General features: G+C 37.3%; 1 protein-coding gene across 1 annotated transcript in view; it reads left to right on the top strand.

The window, feature by feature from the left end:
• Positions 1-1069: 1069 nt before the first annotated feature.
• tty (tweety) overlaps positions 1070-22180 on the top strand; it is a 60427-nt gene continuing 39316 nt past the window's right edge. The window contains exons 1-7 of the mRNA XM_071588496.1: positions 1070-1240; positions 6561-6721; positions 8240-8351; positions 9508-9758; positions 14884-14979; positions 16397-16469; positions 17255-17398. Coding sequence (XP_071444597.1) covers positions 1091-1240; positions 6561-6721; positions 8240-8351; positions 9508-9758; positions 14884-14979; positions 16397-16469; positions 17255-17398 — 987 coding nt within the window. The 5' untranslated portion in view covers positions 1070-1090. The remainder of the gene's footprint in view (positions 1241-6560; positions 6722-8239; positions 8352-9507; positions 9759-14883; positions 14980-16396; positions 16470-17254; positions 17399-22180) is intronic.

Raw genomic sequence — 22180 nt, 5'->3', positions numbered from 1 at the left:
CTTGAAATAAACGAATTATGCGGGGAGTGGATTTGAATTCAAATTACACACTTAAGCATGTCATATCACGACCATAATAAATTAATAGACATGGTCGTCTACCATAGTTATTTTAGTATCCTGCAGGATACTGCGAAGGTTTGTGGCAGGAGGTGAATACACGCCAGACTAATTTTGACCCTACCGCGGTCGGACTATGTTATTCTGATCTCTTATCGTTCGTGGAAAAAATAACATCTTAAATCTATCTCTCCTGCACTTAATCTCTCTAATTGATGGGTAAAAACCATTTCTTCTTACTATGAAGTTATTTATAATCAGTATATTATTTTATATGTAATCTTTAGGATGTGGACGAAGTTAATGGGCTAATTCACGTAGGCAGGCCAGTGGCACCTTTATTTTCGGGACTCACTTGTTCTCGGGTAGAAGAGGAGAAGGGTCCGGGGCGTTGTCACGAGTCAGTCCGCGGGTTCGGCTTTAGAACGGCCCCCTTTTTGGAACGCCTCTCCCTTTCTTCTGGATGGGGTCGCCATTTTTATGGCACGCGCGCATCTGGTGTTCACCCTGCGAAAAAAAATTCTGCACCAACTATCCCGTAGAGCGGATAAGGAATCCCAAAAAAAAAAATTCCAAGGAATTTTCCAAGATTTTCTTAAAAATGTTTCCTTGTTCGGTGTTATAAGGAAAAATACACATAGCTGGTTTCCGAAATTCTAGAGAATTAAGAGAAGACTGGAAGTTTTCTACGGAAATTTTTCCAGAATCCTCTCTTTTTTTAAGGAAGACATGGCCGACCTCCGTAATCCCCCCGAGGATTTCATAAAAAGTGGATTTATTATTGAAAAATGAAAGTTTTTGAAGTTAGTTACAATTCCAAAACAATCTTTATTCGTACGTATTGTATTGCGGCAGCATGGATGCCTATTTTTGTAATTTGTAGTATGCCTGAACAGAAGTTCTCTCTGCCTCTCTCTCTCTCTCTCACACTCTCGTGTCTTTTCTCCAGCAGGCGGCGGCGGCTGGAGGCGGCCGAAGGAAGAGGAGCCCATGGCCCCGTGACCCCCGCACCACCACCCACCCATTGGCGATGGCATCCGCGGCGGCGGACGGCGCGGCGGCGACTGAGGAGTACTCGCCGCCTCTCCTCGCGCGCCTCTTCCACACACTGCCGCACCTCAACATCGCCCTCCGCGCCGTCAACTCCACATTCAACCCCGCCAGCGAGGTGTACCTCGAGGTGAGAGGCACCCTCCCATCCCCGCCCCCGCCTGATTCCCACTCCAGACAGACGAGGGGTGTGTGGAACCCCCGGGAAGGGACCGTCCAGGATAGACCTCCACGGTTTTTGGCCGCTCTGCGACCCCTTCTTTTTGTTCGATTCATCGTCATATGTCTCCCCCTCAAAAGAACATTCAAAATTTGGTCAATTCCAGAAATTGTATACTGGTGCGGTTTCTTTTGCTGATATTAAAAGAACAATTATTTGGATTTTCTCTCCCAACTCCCTTTTACTTATTCTGCTGATTCCTAAAGCTTTTTGCATTCACTGCATGCATGGCACTAATACATTAATGAAGTTGATCTTTATTTCCTTGGTTTTTGACTAGAGAAAACTAATCAAGATGAACGAAAAATAAGACTAAAGCGGCTCTGGTAACCTTTTCGCGACTGTAAATGGAAAGATGTAGTTTGGAAGTTGATGGAAATTTCACTTAAAACAAAGAAAACTGCGGTCTTAATGTTGGTGCCTGATTGATGAAATTTTATGGATTCCTTCGAGAGATATCGACGTGTTCGCAGAGTTGTATCACTGACTCCTTTCAGTTCACTAATTTTTGACTTGAAACTGCACAAACTTGTATCAAAAGATTTATAAGGAAAGTGTGACCGTGAAACTGAATGAAAGTGTTCAGATTACTCACTTTCTTATTTTGCATCGCTGGACATTCTGAACGACGCCCCCTTCAGTGAGGCTGGGAGAAAAAAAAGAGTATTCGACTCCTTCGGCTGCGGGAAGTTTAAAATCAGACCGCAATAACATTGATTGAAAGTTGTCATTGGTAGTGCCTTGTAGGCATTGTACATCGCAACCGTTTTCATAGGCGGCATCTGGCATTTAGTCGGTTATGACGCAGGACATCCGAGATGAATTTCTTCTAAGTGGACGTGAGGTCTGCTTTTATGGTTGGATGCTCTGCGGAATACTCGCTTAGTCACAAGAAAAACCGCACCCTCTATATTACCAAATAAATTAGTATTTACGAATAAAGATATATTTATTAATAGATGTTTTGACGGAAACGGTGGGCGCACACGTATGTGTATGATAAAACAAATAGGCCGAAGTCGCGCGAGTTTCCTTGATGTGTCCTTTGGCTTTTTTCGAAATTGATATGATAAAATATAAAAATAAACCTGAGAAATTCCTTCTTGGAAGGTTAATGGACCCTTTCGTAAACCGGGATCTTCACTGCCCTTTGTTCCTCATTTGCATCATGAAAATTTGTAGGTACTGCAATGAATTGTCACAAAAAAATTTTTCATTTAAGGATAAAATATTATTCTGAGATATATATTATATATATATATATATATATATATATATATATATATATATATATATATATATATATATATATATAATTACTTGTGCTTACGAAATACCTTCATTATTTAAAGTACTTACGCAAAAATTGAAATATTTTTTCTTCTCATTGCGGTGGATTTTTATCTTAAGTTAAACATCGACATTTTCCTAATTATATTCGAGATATGTTAATTAGCCTTATTATTGTAGTAATTTTCCGGATATTGTTGAACTCATAATGTTTCAGGTGCCCTGGGCTGAGGGGAGAAGGGCACGTGAAAATTTTGGGTGGAAGGTCAATGAGTGGTCGGCTTGGATAAGGGAAAACACAGGTCACAGGAAAGAGAAAGTATCTCTTGGGGTTATGCTAAAAGGAAAAACGGCGACTGGTTTTGGAAGCCAAAATAATTTAAGCTCAAGCGAAGACATAAGGGCAAATTTTACGATAGAGCCAACACACTTGAATGCTTGGCCCTCCAACCTGATATTCACTCCGATTCGGTTTTTCGAATATTTTCGGCTTCCTGTAAACCCAAGTCTGCCTCTTATTTTCCTTTTTGGGTTGTTTATTTGCTTTTGCGCTTCAATAGCCTTGCTCTTTTTTTTCAATTAATTCCAAAGTTTTCAATTATCGTTGGAAATTTCCGGAGAATATTCTTTGCAAGCGTATACTGAGTGTTCAAGAAGTTCTCTCAGCTTTCCCACCGGGTCAGGTTGCAGTACACCGACGTTTCGAAGGCTGACTCTGCCATGAAGTGACTTAACCCTGAAGACGATGGCAGAGTCAGCCTTCGAAACGTCGGTGTACTGCAACCTGACCCGGTGGGAAACCCGAGAGGACTTCTTGAATACCATACGCCGGGAAAACCTGAGATCCTTCGGATCCTTCGTATACTGCTCTAGCATCAGTGTTCGCGGAGAACTGTGGTAATGTGAAAGTTTGCCACCGCGGGCGCCGAGGTGATCCCCGATTGTGTGCCGAAACGTATTATGTTTTACGTCAGAAGGAAAGGTCTCCTCGCTTCTTTTAGGGGTTGGATCGTAGAATGAGAGAAGGGAAAGTGGATGTTCTTGTGTTGTAATTCTAACTCTGTGAAGATCACGTTTGCGTCCTTCCCCACTCTCCTTTCCTCGCGCGAAGAGATTTACCTTAGGACATCGTCTTTAACTCCCGTCTCCTCACACAGTCCCTTAATTTTTCTGTGTGTCGTGTCACTTGGCTTTGGAACCAACAAGACATCCCGCTGCTACCTCTAAAATACAAAATATTGTCTTAAGACTAAATGCTGCACTGCCAAGCGAATTCCTTTACCAAAACGCCGGTCTCTTAGTCAAAACAACCATCGAATATCAGTCCTGATTCCAGTTAATATAATGGCTTAATTTAACGAGGCCTAGTACATCTTCCAAGTTCATTTTAATTCTCAATGTGCAAGATATGTGGTGCATGCATGGAAAGATTGGAAAAACTGAGTGAAATTGTTTTCTTGGATTAGAACTTAGGAAAAGGTGCAGGAATTAGGTATTTTACTTATTCTTTCGTAAATTGCAGAATGAATGCAAGCATGGTCAGTTTGTTTAATTATATAGCATAAAAAATGAAAATCATCGCATATCCATTGAAGGTCTCTCGAACACTCTTTACGTATTCCTGGGGTGAGCAGATACTGGCAAACGGCGAAATCAAACAACATGCAATCGAACAAAACTGCGAAATCCTATTAAGGTTGTACATTTTGCGGAAATGCAAAGATTGTTTAAAAAAAATAATAAAAATTATTTTTGAAATGTCAAATATTTTTTTACCATTTTGAAGGAAGTAAACTTAAAAAAATGACGATATCTTAGGGATAGTATTGAACCGCGGTCTATACTTGCTAATGCGCCAAATAATAATTATAGCATTATCTAGAACAGTGGGGTCGCGGTAGTCCAGTGGGTAGAGCGTTGGACTGCTGACCGGAGGGTCCCGAGTTAGATTCCTGGGCAAGGCACTCTGGGCACCTGCAGCTCCACCCAGCTAAAGTGATTTTTCGGGTACTAAGTCTTCCTGGGAAACCATAACCGGAAATGGCCCCCCTACCCTGATGTGTGAATTTCACACGCCGTATAGGGCTTAGTACTGGGTGATCTCTACCATCACCTACTAAACCGACCTTCGGGTTGTTTATGGTTTTATCTAGAACAAGAAAATTGTTCAGAAATTCTAAATTAAAATTCTTAATTTATTTTAGCAAAATTTTACGTTATATTCAGATAAGATATGTAAGATTGCCTTTAGAAGGGTTTCAAATTTATGAGAGATTCCTGCTCGAGGTTCGTTTTTTTATTTCTGCCCCAACCCTTCAGATTAATCTGGGAGCAAGACGTCTGGAAACGCTGCAGAAGAGTCATCTAAAATCAAACCCTTTGATTCCGTCAAATTATTAAAACTCAGTTTTTTGCTGCTACGTACCATAACAATGTGCAATAATGAGTGAAAGCGATAAAAACAATAGTATTATTTGCGAGTATTGCGTGATGGTTTGTGGAGTCGGGGAACCTTTCGGGGGATCATCGAGAAGTGAGGGCATTTTGGGATATTAGTCTTCTGACCACCCAGATATTCGAATTCTTTTTCGTCCGCACCAGTAAGCCGTCTCTGCAAATGATATCGTGCCAGGGCCTCCTCGCACAATCATTCCGGAGGAAGGGTAACTGAGGAAGCACTCGCTAAATGAACTCTGATTTCATAAAATTCGATTATATGCACAGTTTTCATCAGCCATCCTCTTACTTCTAAATTGCTTTATGTCATGCATGAGATGTTTTCATTCTCTAAGTTAATAACATTTCATTTTTAAGTTCATTTCTAAACCGTACGAATGAGAGAAAACTCTATAATTAACTTTTGTTAATAATTTTTCTGAAGCCTCTACCTCCCATTCTAATTATTTACATGTCTTATCAGAAAAATTAATTCATTTATGAAGAATTACATTTCCCAAAAGAAATCAAAGCTTGGAAGCTCAAATTTCAACCCCCTGTATTTTTACCAATGATGGAGAAACCTTACTTCTTCCAATTTATGGGAAGCGGAAGTTTTTTAGAGGCACTAAATATATTTAATGTAATTTAAAATATGCATTTGAAATATGGTCAAATCTGAATAAATTGCACATTTTATCCTAAAATTCAGTCATTTAGGGGAATTATTTATTTGACACCCTGAAGCATCACCTTGAAAGTGTATTCCCATCTGCAGCTATTAAAGGGGTACAGTTGGATTGTAATAGGATGAGTGAATGCCAATGAAGTTTTGATGGAATCTATCCCATCTGATAGGATGTGATCACAGTGAATGTTACTAATCAAAAATAATTTATAGTTTGCATGACCGTGTGTTCTTTTTTTTATGGAAATACCAGTTACCTAATGAATAATCTACTGTACATCTTGAAATGGAATCAAGAATGATTGAGTACAGTAATGTGAGGTAAAATTAATTAGAATCATCTGAAATAGTTAAAATGGAAAAATAATTCTTTTCTGAAATCTATTCTCACCGTGATGCTTGGAACTATTTTTCTACAATTTTTTTAGGTTCTTGACCACAGTAAGATCTGGTGCTTTCCAGGTGTATTTGCTTGAAGTTTTCTCGGGTCTTCTACCAGGTCAGGGGTTCCAGATTGGCCTATGCAGGGGTTCCATATTAGGCCAATATGGAACCCTTAACGTGGTGGAAGACCCGAGAAATATTCATCAAATACTTGACACCAGTTTTGTTGAGGGTATCTGAATTGATTGGTGTCAAGTGCTCCCCTTCCCTAATAAAGACAAACATTGTTACAGATACAGTAGCTATATAGGTATTTATGTAAGTTCTTGCTTGAAAGAGTGAAATTAAATGTCAGTGACTGCGTGGCCATTTTTGCTCCTTTGGACTTCATGAATGACTTCTCATTGGGGTGGTATGTGTGTCTTGGTTCAGTCACTGGGCATCTTGGCATCGCTGCCGGCTGCCTGGCTCATCCTCTCACTCTTTGTGCTGCTCATCTACCTGCTGACGAGGTGCTGTGAGAGGCACCCACGACGCAAACGGAGTATAGCTGCCCTCAAGTGGACGCTGGCCATCTTCACACTTCTCTGTTGGTGAGAATTTCTGTGTATCCACTTCTACACTGGTTTTTCCATTTAATATCAACTTGAAAGTGATTGAAATCCGTGCCATCCTCTTTGTAGGAGAGATATTTCAGTATGGCATTTTGGAAATTGTTAGAGCCAAAGAGGGTGGTGGTAATTGTATTCATTCCCCTCTTGATATTAAAAAAATCAACATATTAAAGTTTTTCTGTTGGCAGAGTCATCATAAGAACAGATTGAAGACAGTTTATTGCACTATTATATATTTTGGACATCATCAAATGGTATGGCACCTTGAGATTGATTTCAGTTAGAGAATTAATATGGTGGCAGCCGTTGCCTCTTAACGTGGTCAGTAAGAAATGCTCAGCAGTAGCAGTTGTGTACGTACATCAAATGATGAAAATCAAAACAAATGTTTGAGCTTCTTGAATTGCAAAGTGGTGCCAATCTCTCAACTGCGTCTCACAAATTAGGATTAATCAGATCACCCAAGGATTAAGAAAGGCCATGCTACACACAGAAGGATCAAGCCCAAGATATGTTAAAGGAATCCTCCCCTTGGACAGGAGTTAACGAGGGATGATAGTAGGATTTCTAACAGCAGATGATGAAGCAGCATACTTTTATATTTTTCCCCTCTAACTAAGATTTTTGTACGCATTTCTAACCTTTGTACATTTTTCATTCGCTACTCTCACTTCCATTGAATGAACCAAATTGATTTTTATCCTTCTTGAGCTGTTGCAAGATCAATCACTCTATTTCACAGAGAGGGGTAGAAAACTACTGTCAACTGACATTCCTTTAGACAGTCATTGGCAAAGCCGGTGAGCAACCGATGGATTTTATTAAAATACAAATACCAATTTTATGTTTTGAAGGAAACTCAGTCAATGACAGCATTTCAATAATTATTGATTTTTTAATTATGGCTCATGGAGAGATATGTGGCAGTTATTTTTCATTTTCTAATGTGAGTCTGTCGCTTTGTAAAAATGGTTCCCATATTCAAAAATTTAGTATTTTCCCAATTTATGATGTATATGAAGTCTCCTAAGGTTTTCCACCAGATCAGATATTTTAATACTGATATTTTGATGGCTGACTCTGCCATTGTCCTCAGGGTGTTTAGTTGATCTATCCACTCAATGCCATGAGGGTGATGGCAGAATTATACTCCAAAATGACAGCAGCGATATATGTCACCTGAAAGGAAACCTAAGAAGAGTTCATTCATGTAAAATTCCCATATTTCCTTATCACACTTATACCATGTTCCCAGATCACACTTAACTCCATTTCTATGATTCATTACACATTTAGGACTTTAGTCTCAAACATACGTTATCTCATATGAGTACATCTTTTCTCAAAATAGCATAAAAATCACATTATTTCTTATGGAAATACACCCAACAGTTTTCAGGTTATTTCAGTATACCCAAGTAAATTGCACAAATCAGCAAAATCTAGATTTCTTTTTATTGGGAAGGATGCACATTGTATGCCTTATCTTCCTTCCAGTGGTGCTGTGGCCTTGGGACTCTATGGCAATGATGATGTCCACAATGGACTGGTGCAGTTTGTGGCCGCTGTCCGAGGGGCACATGCTGTGGTGTCCAACGTTGTCAACCAGGTGAGTAGAGACTTGTGAGATGTCATGCAATTGCCTCAAAAGGTTCCCAGAGATGTCTTCCCTAGCCTGGATTTATTTAAATTCTTGGATATATCCATTCTTGTAGGTTGCTAAAGGTGCCTGTTGGTCAGTTCATCACACTGCCACCAGAAAAGGAGCATCTAGAGAATTTTGTATCTCAGGAGAGGAAATTCTTCCTGTCTCCTATAAATCTGTTTTAATTTATTTGAACCCAATTTACAAGTATTTTGAATCAGCAGATGCTCTCCAAATCCCTTGACTGAGATTTGTCTTAACCTGGCAATGGAAAATGTATGTAAAATCAAAAACTAAAATTTTAATGAACAAGTAATGATTTTAGAATCCAAATGGCCGTATACCATTAATTTATATTTAAATGGAGGAAAGGTTTTTGACTAAAGACATTGAAGCTTACCCAAGGATTTAACTTAAAGAGTCTACTGAAGGATTTGAATTCTTTTTTGAATTTTCGATCAAAGAAGTATTCTGGAAATATGTATTCATGAGGTGGGATTATTAGTATTCAGCCATGTATCATCCAATGGTGAAAACTGAGGTGTTTACTCTAATAATCATGATTAGAACTTGCACAAGACCAAATTAAAATTTTTATGAGAGAATAATTATTTCTTATGCAGTAGAATAATCCTTTTAAAATTTGAGAAATACAAGTTTAATAGGTTTTGTAATAACATTAATGGTATTTTCAAATAGGAAAATTGAAAATGAAATAATGCAATGAGTTTGCATTCATTGGAATAATAGGAACAGTATCAGTGGACTAATTCCTTTACTTGTGACATGATTCACTCTCCCATTAAGTTCTAGTCACCAGAAAATCTCATCATTTGAATTTTTACGTGGGGTTGTCCAAAGGCACTGCCCAGGATTTGAACCCTGGACCTTCCAGTCAGTTGTCTCTCTATTTACTTGGTTAAAACACCCCAAAATAATCTATTTAATTATAACAGCATCGTCCAATACCCATAAGGAAAGCCTTTCTCACTTACTAACTACGTACATATGCATTCTATTTTTGAGCTGAAGAATACAAGTAAGAGAACTGTTATAGCAATGGCCTTCTGCCCCATTCGTGTTCCTCACTTAATCAGCCCCCCTCTCTCTGCGGCGTCAGTCTTCCGCATTGGAGGCATCTGTGGATGGAGGACTGCGTCCACAAGTGTCAGAGGCTACGGCTGCTATGGAGCGCAGTTCAGCCCCCATGAATGCATCGGCACGGGGAGCCCTGCTTGCCCTGGTTGCTGCTGCTGCCCGCAATGCTACTGCTGCATCAGCTGCATCTGCTGGTATCACAGCACCCCTGAGGTCTCTGGCTGCGTCGCTGGACAGGGTCGGTGGCGTAGTGGAGATGGCTGAGGCATTCCGGTAAGCATTCATGTTTGACAGTGAATGGATGATGAAGGTATGCATTAATGGGAAGTGGTTTAACTGTCTATCTCTCCAGTAAACATTATACTCACCATACATGGTTTATGGGAAACTCTCAAGGGATGCCAAGGATTGCTTTGTTGAAGATTTCAATTGGAGGAGAGAATATAAGATGGGAGGACTTGGTAAACAACTTTTCACGTATTCACTTTGGCTATTTTGTTCATTTCACTGCTTACACTTTAGTCAATTAATGAAAAATTACATATCATACTGATTTCTATTAGAAATGAGATCCATGGAAGCATAAACCTTGAGAATTGACATGGAAACACAATGACCAGTACTACAATGGGGGGGGCAAGGAGGGGTGAGGAGTCAACATGGGGGAAATAATTGAGATGATGGAAAATGAATTATGAAAGTTGGAGGAGGTGAATGAAAGAGAAAATTACAGGCCATAGTCCAGCACTAGACAAAGTAGACGGCATGGTTTCTTCCTCCATGCTAATATGGGTGAGTTTCCCAGGTATTCTGGAGAAGCCATGTCCATATTCTTCAACAAGATAGAGTGGGTTTTAAGGCTGAGTGAATGACCAGATGCAGAATGACTGCATGTTGTAGTGTAACAGTTAGGCAGCAACTTTACAGTCTCCTTTTGAAGTTGGCAGGGATGCAGTGAGGCCATTATGTACAAAGGACTGTATACCCTGCTTTTGAAGTGACACTGTGGTATGCAGAGCAGCCAGTTCTTCAAAGAGTAACTTATCCAACTTAAATTGAACCCTTAGTGGGCATTAGTGGCCTATATATTCTGTGAGTGTAAGAAAGTTTGTTGTGCTTATGAGGCATTGGGGATGCCCAATGAAGCTATTTCATGATTACTGGATCTTCAAGTAATGACGGAAGTAACTTTTGACAACAGCACTAAATAAGGTTGCAGTAAACAACCTAAATCTTTGAGTATTAAACAAGGTGAAGTTGTTGAGAAATTGGATGTGAAGTTTTCTGATGCGAATTTGGTATTGGTTTATACAGGTACACAGTGTGATCTGAAAAAGAAGACTAAGGTCTATTTGCTTTACTTGGTTTGGATTAAATTTCAACAAAATGGAAATGTAGGTTTGGGAATTTATACTACAGGAAGTTGAAAGAAAGCAAAGTTTGTCCAAAGGTGGTATGCACATAAACAATCACTTGGAGTAAAAATGTGCTGACATACAAGATACATCATAAAAATCTTGCCATATAATTGAGTATGGAGAAGTTTTATGCAAGTAGCGGTTGGCTTTTGTGGTTTGGGAGGCATATTACTTAAAATAAATATGCATCACAAGTGCTGATAGCATGTACCTGCACATCTGTGTGTGTTACTGTCAAAGGGGTCATTTTTGGCCCCAACACATTCTATGCAATAAATGCACGAACTGGTGCAATCTGGCGGCCATGATGCGGACTGTAGCCCAGCCCACTAGTTGCCTGAGACACAATGAGCCGCCTGTGCTTGGTGGATCTTTGAGCTGTGTGTGTGGTGCCAGTTATGTTAGTTTCTGTTGTCTTTGTTTTTCCTCTTTGTCGAAAATGGATAGTGATGAAATCTCGGAGCAATGAATCAACAAGTTTTTGGTGAAGTGCGGTAAAAGTTATCAAGAAATCACTGAAATATTGACAGCTGTTTACGGTGATAATGCTCCAAAGAAAACTTTCGTTTTCAAGTGGATTAGGTGTTTTAAAGATGGCCGACATGATGCCACAGATGATGCAAGGCTGGGATGACCTTCAAACTCACGTGTTGACGACAACATTGATCATGTGCGGTCCCTTGTCCTTATCGATCTTCGAAAAACTGTCCGAATGATAGCTGATCAACTGAATTTAGGAAAATCAACAGTGAACACTACTATTTAAACCAAACATGAGAGATGGATCCTTCACCATGACAGTGCACCTGCACATTCAGCATTGGTTGTTGACCAGTTTCTGGCCAACAATTTAATCACCATCCTTGATCATCCTCCTCATACACCAGATCTCACCCCCTGCGACTTTTTCCTATTCCCAAAATGCAAAAATGTGATGAGGGGGCATCACTGGGAAGATGTGGAAGATAAAATAAAGCAAGAAACGAAGAAACAACTGAAAAGCCTAACTGCCGAAGACTTCCAAAGGTGCTTTAAACAGTGGAAAAGAAGATGGTTTAAGTGCATAGCAACGAATGGAGAGTACTTTGAACAGGAGACGAAATCGATGTAGACTAAATTTTGCAAAGTGAAGTTTAATGGTCTTAATTCATGTATTTATTGGACAGGGTAGTATATATCCAACCTTTTTATGACTTGGGTCTGGCCTTCTTGGGCGCAACTACATCTTAATTCTTCTTTGAAGTATTCCAGGTGAATGTGTCCCACTTGTCTATATTAGTATTGAGTTGATTTTGGCCTCTAGTGAAAAGTGGTCATCAAGTACCCTTTGCACAAGCCAGAAAAATGTTGTGTCCAAATTAAATGCAACAGTGAAGATCTGCAAAGAGATTTTCAAATCCGGCAATTTTTATAATGTTTGTGAACTCAGTGCAAAGTAACAAACTTTTGAAAACACCTTTAATCTGCCAGATTTAAAAATCTCTTTGCAGAAATTCATGGTTGTATTTAATGAATTCTTAAAATTTTTCTTGCCCTTCATTGGAATATTTGTTGTATTTAATGAATCACTTTAGATTAGTTGTGAAATAAAACATTTTATCTGGCAAGAGTTGGGGTCATTATGCATTAATGTCATTATTAAAGTGAGATGAAATATAGATTTGCTGTTTTTTTAATTGAAAAAGATTCAATTAAAACTTTAAGCTACCAAATTGGCTCACAATTAAGATGACACTGAATACAAGGAGTTTGCCTTGTAAGGCAATGAGACTATGTTCTATAAAAAGTTACATTTCAAATATTGTGGAGAGAAATCAGGGAAAAAGGATGGCACATTAGTTGGGAAAATTTGAAAATCACTTTAGTTGAGGTTAGGGTCTGCTCTGCTCTCTTTTTGAAATTTAGAAATGGGGTCAAATTGTAAAGTGATGTCATTCTTTCCCTTTGCTGAGAGTTAAACCCAAATTTTGCTAATAAAGAATTTCATGAGAAAGTAATGCATAATGGGGATTGTCTTACAGAGGCTGATAGAAAGACATTGCAAATCTATGAAAGCTGATTTAACCTCCAGTTAGTTCATAGGTAGAATACGTATACAAAAAGGATTGATGGAACCCATCCTACAAGGTTTTCCTATCTTCACCCTTTGAGTGCCTTGAGTAATTGCTTGATTCGGTTTGGAAATTGCCAGGATATTTTACTGAAAAATGTGTGTAAAAACATTATTATTCATAACAATTTGCTGCAAATTTTACAAATTTAATTACATTATAAAACGAGGTGCAAAAATGAGAATAAAGCATAACACTATGAATCAATCAATGTTTATTTACAATTTTAGCATCAAGCATCAATTAGAGCAATGGAGGCACTTTTGGAAAAATTGTCAGCATTGTTCCCAGTGATGTTGGCACTCGAAGGGTTAAGAGTTGAAGTGGCCACCTCCCTGGTAGCAAATAATCCTGAGGCCTGCTCAATTATTCATATCACAAAGGTTTTATGCATGGGATAGGAAAGGCAAGAGATTAGAAAGAGAGAGCTAATATTATAAAGACATGGTTTTCCTTATTCATAAATTGCGGCTGGCATTCTTGGGATTGGGTTTGTGCATGTTACAGCTGAATTACTCAGAAACCTCCAAATGTAACAAGGGGCAGATTGCTCTATCTAAGCAACTAATTTGGCAATATGATGGCATTGGAAGTCAGATGCTAATTATCAAGTTTCCAGAGAGGGAAGCCACCAGAGTTTTGATTGATTTAATTCACAATTAAGCAGTGTATGTACTAAGTCAAATCAAAAATATTTTCACCCTCTTTTGGTGCTGCCTTACCCACTGTTGTCTCATTAATAGTAGGCAAAATATCCTGTTTATACCCTTTGACCTTGGGGTACTTGATGAGACTGGGGATGTTTTAATACGAGGGTCATCCGGAAAGTAGTACCCGTTCGTGCCGCATGAAGTGCTGACGACGCGAGTAGCCGCTGGACGAGGTCAGATAGCTTCAGTGGCTTGTCTGCCTTCTCTGAGCCAAGTTGCGTGACGCTAGCATTGCCTGTGTTGTTTCTGTGATTGTTTACAATGTTTAAAAAAATTGAGAACGCCGCCAGTTGTGAAGTGAGGGCAGTGATTAAATTCCTCAATGCAAGAAACGTTCGCCCATGTGATATTCATCGCCAATTAAAGGAGGTGTATGGAGACAATGTAATGGACGAGTCGTCTGTTCGGCGGTGGTGTCGCAACTTCAACATGGGGAGGGGGAACACACACGACGATGAGCGTTCGGGGAGACCGTCTGTCATTACAGACCAACTGGTGAGCTCAGTTGACGAATTCGTGAGGAACGATCGGCGCGTCACAATTGATGACATCTGTGAGCATTTTCCCAATGTTTCTCGAACAATTGTTCATGAAATTGTTAAACACCATCTGCATTATGCAAAAATTTGTGCAAGATGGGTCCCTCGCGTATCTCAATGAGCTGGCGGCGAAGGACTATGCAGCAGGAATACAGAAACTTGTCACACGTTATGACAAATGCCTTAATTTGCTTGGAGATTATGTTGAGAAGTAGTTTAAAGTATCCTCTTTCAAATAAAATGTTTTATGTTTGTTAATATTTACTTTTGTGTCTTTATTTCACGAACGGGTACTACTTTCCGGATGACCCTCGTAGGTGTGTGTTAACAAATCCAAAACTCTGTAGCCAACTACTGGTGCACCAAGAATTGCAAAAAGAGGAAAACATTTGTTAGGTTGACCAGGCATTTTGGCTCAATATTCTTATGTCGCTCTTAGAGCCTGAAATGATTACCATCCATTTAATGCCAACATGAAGAACATTTCTGCAATTATTGGAGTTAAACTGACTGCCTACAGACTTTTGGAAATCATAGTTCACAACTCATACCTTGGGTTGCCTTCGGTCTTTATCAGGATGTGCAGATTTTAATAGGTTGTGCTTGTCTGTTTCTGGCAGGTGGCCTGTGACGATGGCTGTTCTCAGTGTACTGCTGGTGTTCTGCATCATCCTACTCTTTGGTGTGGCTAGACACTCTCGCTGTGCCCTCATCACGTAAGTGCCCATGTTCATGCATTGCATGCTCATTGCACTGTGACTATTTGACCTTGTCTGTTTGATTGCCTCTTTCAAATATGGACTAAATATAAAGAGGTGTTAAGTAATGAATGTAAAATATGTACTAAAAGGAATGTAGTACATATTTTACATTTGCAGTAAAGTACAGTGCATGGTTTTACTAACGAGTAATATTTAGTTGAGATTAAACTTGATTAATTTCAGTGATAAGGATGCGTATTATGCATATGCATATTGCTAAATTTAGATTTTGGGTAGTTGCACAAAGTGCTAACTTATATATCCCCTTCACGAAGATCAAGTCAAAAAAAAACTGATTTTAGGTTATCCCAGTAAACCTACTCTCTTTGACTGAATTTTTGTTAAGAAGAAGACTCAAATGTTGGGTTCCATATTCACTGTATATCAAAGCATATTTTAATAATTGCTTTGATGAATCACTTGCAATGCATTCACAAAAAAAATGACATACTTAATCTCTCTATGTGGCACTTAAAAGCTCTTGTCTGATGCCTGAATAAATGTGTGTTTTCAATTAATACCAAATAGTATGGGATTTCTATTGGTGTTTTTTTCTTTAGTTTATTGTGGACTGCTGATTTTGGTACTCCCTAACTCATTGCATGTAGCTGGAAGTGTCATGCTTCCATATTTTACAGACTCAACAGCTGTCTCAATGTGCCTCTAATAATTCCCATATAAGCACTGGCCTCCAATAACCATTATATACATTATCACCGTGCTGCCCCCAGAGTTGCATAAAATCGAATTTTGTTCTAAGAAATAGAATGTTCCTGGGATTTAAATAAACCAATTACTTAGGATTTAAATGAAAATTTGAATATACAATGAGAAATAATGCAGCTAATGAAGGAAATTAATTTAATAAAACTCTGAAGCACTTTCCAAGGAGTACAGTAATTCCTTTTTGTAAATGCAAAATTTTGCCCCACTGTTCCACTGTAAATTTATAGAATTAATTACAATGATAATTCACATATCCTTTGCTTTTATATGGAATTGCTACACTGTATGTGGGTTGTTCAATAATTCCTTAGGAAAAAATAGAAATGTAAATTATTTGGGTAGATTTTTTTCTCTTGTTCAACAGAATCTTCTTTTTGGCTTGATACTCTTTTCCCAGTGTTTCTCCAACTTTTTGAGCCATCTAAAAAGTAGTGTTTTAGATTTCTTACAGCAACTGCTTAAAAGTGAAGAACAAATTAAGTTTTGATGTGAAAATTTAAATATTGAGTAATTCAGTCATTCATTTGAAATGAAAAATTCACAAATGACATATTGACACCTTAGTAAAATTTATACTGGGAAATAATAACTCCTTGTGATACATTTATGAATGATATCTCATTGTATATCGTTTCTCTGGTTTCAGCTTCTCAGTTTTTGGATTGTTTGCTGTTATTGTATCATGGCTGTTGGCTTCCTTATATTTAGCCTCATCTGTGGTGAGTACAATTTTTATTATAGAGGCTTTTTCTGGGCTTAAGATATTTGATGACCAATTAAATGTTGGTTTTTTCAGTGAATAATAATTTACATACATTTATTTACGTTTTATATGCATTTATTATGTTTCTCTCTTTTCTGTTTTGCAGTGACCATTAATGGTCCTTTGCCAAGTTGCATGTTCTGTGTATATTTTGCCGAATATCCAGTTTCTGCTTGATATTCAATGTTGTTATTTTCCTTCAAACTTTTAAAAGTAATAGTAATCAATATTTTAATATGAAGCAATATGCAATTAATTGTAAGGTTTAGTTAACAGCTTATTTGAAGTGATCTTTAAAAATGACTCTGCTTGATAAACAATAGTTTAGTTGCATTCAGTTCAGATTTCCACACTGGCAGATAACTAGGCTGATGATCATTTTTCAAAACATTGATTAACATACTTCAATGAGCATTAATTAGCGTGGGGAAAATTATTACAATTGTCTCATTATCTCTGTGAACAGTGAGAACATTTTTTCCTTTGTTCCAGGAATGTAAATTTGAAGTTTCCATTGCATTGATTAATATAGAGAGCAATCCAGACCAAAAGGGAATTACGTAAATTCAAGTGCAATGTGAATTTTGGGTCTGTAAAGTCAAGGTTTCACTGTATTTAAGAACTAAAAATCTAAGTTTCATTTTTATCAAGTATTTTCTCTTATTGAGACAGCTTGAGTAGTAATTTCTAGTTATGTTCACTCTCTTTGGCTCAAGTCAATTGATCTTTCCTGATGTGCAGGCCCTTGGTGATTTGTGTGTGGCACCGGCACCATACTTGGAACAGCGGGCGGCATCGGGCGCAACATCTGCAATAGAAGCTGCAGTTCAAGTGCGATTGGCTCACTACTACCTGCGCTGTGACCCACCCATTGCAGTGGTACCGGTGAGTCACCCCTATATTCATATACATTATTGTTATGAAATAGCTGTAATAGCTGAGCTTGGGGTTCAGTTCAAAGAAACCGCAGGAAATGCCGCAGCAGTAACTTTTAATGCAGTTACTTTTAATTTAACACTTTGACGATATTTGCATAGGGGCTCAGTAATTTGGTCTGCCCATTTTGTCTGGTAAATCAGGGAATAAAATCAGAAATCACTTAGTTTCTTCATGAAATTGGGAGGTCAAGTTTCCATGAATATTTTTGAATTAATTATGCAAATAGGTAATACCTGATGACAATATGGCATTTTTATTAACATTTAGAGCAGTTAGTGGCTAGTGTAGTCTGTTGCCCATGCGGTGCAAACTGGGAGGAGCAGATTCAACTTCAGGGGTGGCTTTGGTGATGAAGGACAACTCTTTGACCTCTAATCATTTAGGCTAATTGTAATATCTAGCTGTCGTTAATGTTGTTTGAATTGCTAAATATTGTAACATGCATGTCATAAAATAATATTGAAAACAGCTATGAGGATTACATGTAATGAGGTCTACTAGTGGTTCTACACAAGTGCTATTCCATTGCTTTCTATTTGGTTATTTCTTCAGCTGATCCTCACCATTCATGGAGTGATAGATATAGGTAGTCCAGCCATCAGAATCTGAGAGGAAATTGGGTGGTACGCACACATTTTCCAATTATAATATTGCTTGTGATTTAGAAATAAACTGCATGGTTAGGGTTTGCAGGATCATGTCTTATCTGAGAATCTAATAGTTATATTTGAATAATCTGTGCTGAGCAGCAACATGCTAAATCCATCTAATGAAATGTGCAGGCATTGCAGCTGTGAATGCAGGCTGTGAACTGTGGAAAAGATTTGTATTTAATCGTTTTCCCTGGTGCAGACAGTTCTTCGGCTTCATTGGTATTATATGTGCATTTGCAATTTTTGTTTGTTATGAAGCTTAAAGAAGCATATTTATTGTTTCTTTGTGATAGTGAGGTAAAAAAATCATACAAAGCATTGAATATGTTACAATACAATCTGTGCAGGTTAAAAATTGAAAAGTATTTACCCAGCACAGTAATGTTATCTTTATAATAAAATTATTTTATACCATGCCTCTGAACATTCAGTTTAATCCACAATAATAAATATAGCTATTAATTATTTTGGTATTGGTGAATAAAAGTGTACATTTGTATTGAATCCTGGTATCAGAATATCGATATTCCAGTTTGGAAAAGCTGGCTTCAGCCTGAGTCTAGAAAGATTTCGATTTTTCTGTTATTCCAGTAGCATTTGACCAATATTCAATGTGGTGTTTGTTGTTTTTTGGGCTTTTTCAATTTTTTTTAGTTAGAATTATTTGAAAAATGCCACAAAAATGATAGAGTTAAATACTTCCAACACCATGAAAATCATAGTCCAATGCTCTATTGTCAACTTTTCAAGATTATGTGAGAAAAAGAATTTTGTTGTTTTCAAAGATTTTGAAGAGTTATTATACACAAGAGTGCTAGTTGGGACCCAAAACATTTTTGATTGCAAGTTGAAAAGAGCTGCTTTAATACCATGTAATCATTCACTGAATGATTCCATCTGCTGGATGGTTTTTTAGGTTCATTGTCTCACTTATTTACAACGCCCGATGCTAGTCCTACTCCCTTCCAAGTGGTATATCATACTTTCCCTCTTTCTACTTCCTTCTTGTCCAAGGTGTCTAGTGCTACAAAAACTTGGATGGCATTTCTCTCCAGGTGGCAGATTCTCAGCTAATATCATTTATTTCTACTATGGAAGGAGAATCTTAAAGGATGCATATTGTTTTAATCCAAGGAATGAAATTGTAGGGTTAAGATCATGGATTTATTAATTATTCTTTTCCACTTTAGCGTTTGTTACCCATGGACGCTGGTGGTGGAAAGGACTAGAGGGAAAACAATTTGGAAATGGTTATAGGAACAATTATCCATATTATTCAAGGTAACTATATACTTTGTTCCTCAAAAATATTGTGTTGAGCTCAACAGTAGTGGCTATGTAGTTTTGTTTGATCCTTGTACTGGCACCTCCAGGTGCATGTTAGGTTCACCTAGGTGCAGCACCTGTAGGTTGATGTCCAAAATCAATGGCAGCATTTTACATGAGATTATTCAATAGTTTATTCATATTTTGGTCAGTGATGTGAAACACTATATCTTCATCAAGTTCCTTCATCCAGTGACATCATAGAGTTCATAAGTCATGGAGTTCATTCATCTTGCTATTTATTTACAATAGAGTGAGTCTTTTTGGGGAAAATAGGCTACAACACATTCTTCAGAATACACCACTCGACAGTAATTGGCAAAGTTATCATTTCTTTGACTTACCTTATTAGTACGATTAATTATAGTCTCATGAATGGCCGTTAGTTAGTTTTATAGAAGTAACATGTAATGTGCTTCTGCTCTTCTTCCACTGTTGCTTGAATTCATGAAACCATCCCCTCCTGCCAAATACTGCCTGTCTGAAATTAGGCTTCTCAGGTCTTCAATATTTATGTCCTATTTCATTCTGCTATAGATATGCTTAACAAGTTCCATAAAGTACTATGATTAGATAGAAAATTAAGTGATTAACCCACATATAATGAATGATTCCAGTGTTTATTTTTTTCGAATTAAAATGAAAATGTGAACTTGAAGTACCTTATCTGATAGATTCAAAAATTATAATAGTCACAAAAATGTTATTCTGATTTGAATTCTACATTTCATGATGTATCGCTGGCATAAATGGAGTACATACTTAACTCTAGTGCATAAAAAATGTATTGTAAACTTATGGAATTGGATGCAAGTCACCTGAAGTCTGCAGTATGATAGTAACCTCTATAGTATACTTAATAATCTGAAATTTTATGAATATTTTTTCTTAATCAGTTGTGTCCACAATAAGTAACATTTAACTGACAAAGTAACCACTTCTGTGAAATAACATATTTTGTTTCTAACTCTTAAAGATTGCTATTATATGCTAAATGATGCTGTGCAGTGTGCTGTGAACATGCAGTAAATGTATTTTAAGAAATGTTATGGAAAAATGTGCATAGTATAAACAAAATGAAGTCATTGGCATCGAATTAAGTGTATAAATATTAAAGATGAGTACGATTTAAAATGAAAAAATCAAACCTTTTCATTTTCATGTTTGCAATTAAAAAAAACTTCAACTATTCACTTATATTTGAATCAAAGGCCCAGTATTTTGAGAAAAGTCTCTAAGGAGTCACTGATCGCAGAGCAAGTTTCCTCAATTATACTATAATATTTTTAATATAATATGAAAATTTTTAAATATAAATTCATCGGTTGCTCTAAGACAATTTTGAATTTTGCATAATGTATTTTCTGTCATGATGGTAACATACTGTGAGAGAAATTGTAGTGAATTTTAAATTTTTGTGTCACCTTACTTTTTTGATGATGTTTGCATCACTACTTCTTCCAATTAGCTAACCATCAGTTCGAATAGTGGAACACAGTCTGTGCGATTCAATTTGCTGGTTTTGGCTTTTGTGAGGAAACCTTAACTTTTGAATGACTATATCTCTTTTTATATAGGGATGCAGAAATTATTCTGAAAATGCAGGGAAATCATAAAATTGTCAGACAGTTAGTACACTTATCCTGATTGCATTGGATAAAGTTTTACTGGAGTATCTTTATGCATTGTACTTATCCTTAATCTATGGGTCTTTATAAAGTAATGATGCAGGTTACTGCTCGTAGAGTCAGCAGTATTGGCAAAACCAATGATCTAATGTTGGTTTAGGCTCAGCTACTGCTTCAAAAACTAAGCTTTTGGCAAATTTATCTTAGTGGTATAAATAAATATAATAAATGTAAATACAGCTATGAATCTTATTTGTAACAAGCAGTTTCATTTGCAGAGGTGCTGCTTGCCATTCATTAGAACAGATGATGCTAGTTTCTCCCTTAGAGGTGGTACCAGGTTTGACTTAGTGAATCCATTTCCTTTTTTTATTCTCAGTTTCAGTTATTTATAAATATAATATTTACATAGCTTTCCATATCTTTCATTTGAAATCTCTGGTAAACTGATGCAGCATTTATTTTACAGTGGAAAATGTTGATTAATATTATGCATTTGACATTAAATATATTCACCTCACTTATTTTTGTTATTATAACTCTGAAATGAGTATTATTATTATTATTATTAGAAATACACATGTGCTGATAGACATTGTCAGGTGGCACACAAGTCCCAAATAATTGCAAAAGATAATACATAAAACTAGACTTCAAAACACAAATCTCTTTAACAAAAAAAGTGAATCCCCATCCCATTTACAACCATTTATCAGCAAGAAAAAAAAAGATAAATTAAAAAAAAAATTAAGCTATTACATATAATACCATACACCACACATCAATCAAATTATTACATATATGCCTTACATCTATTCTTAAAAGTATACACTCTGTTAGGAAAGGGCTCGAATATTTTTGCAGGTAAAGTGTTCCACTCAACAATTGTTCTATTTAGAAAAGAAAATTTTTTTTTATTTGTTCTCTGTGCCCGGCATTTTATCTTAAATTTGTGATCATTTCTGCCTATAAAATTTGGGTTCCCCGCCTCTTTCCTAAGATCTGCCCAAGCTTTCTCCCCCTTCAAAATTCGGAACATTCCACAAAGTCTGCTTACTTTTCTTCTAGATTCTAGAGGTTCCCAGCCCAGCGTTTCTAGCATGTCAGACACACTCTCCATC

Source organism: Hetaerina americana, unplaced genomic scaffold (genome assembly GCF_022747635.1).
Source record: "Hetaerina americana unplaced genomic scaffold, ioHetAmer1.1.p SCAF_3, whole genome shotgun sequence".
Classification (NCBI taxonomy): domain Eukaryota; kingdom Metazoa; phylum Arthropoda; class Insecta; order Odonata; family Calopterygidae; genus Hetaerina; species Hetaerina americana.
The sequence above is the reverse complement of the archived record's forward strand: the minus strand, read 5'-3'. Positions and strand labels throughout refer to the sequence as shown.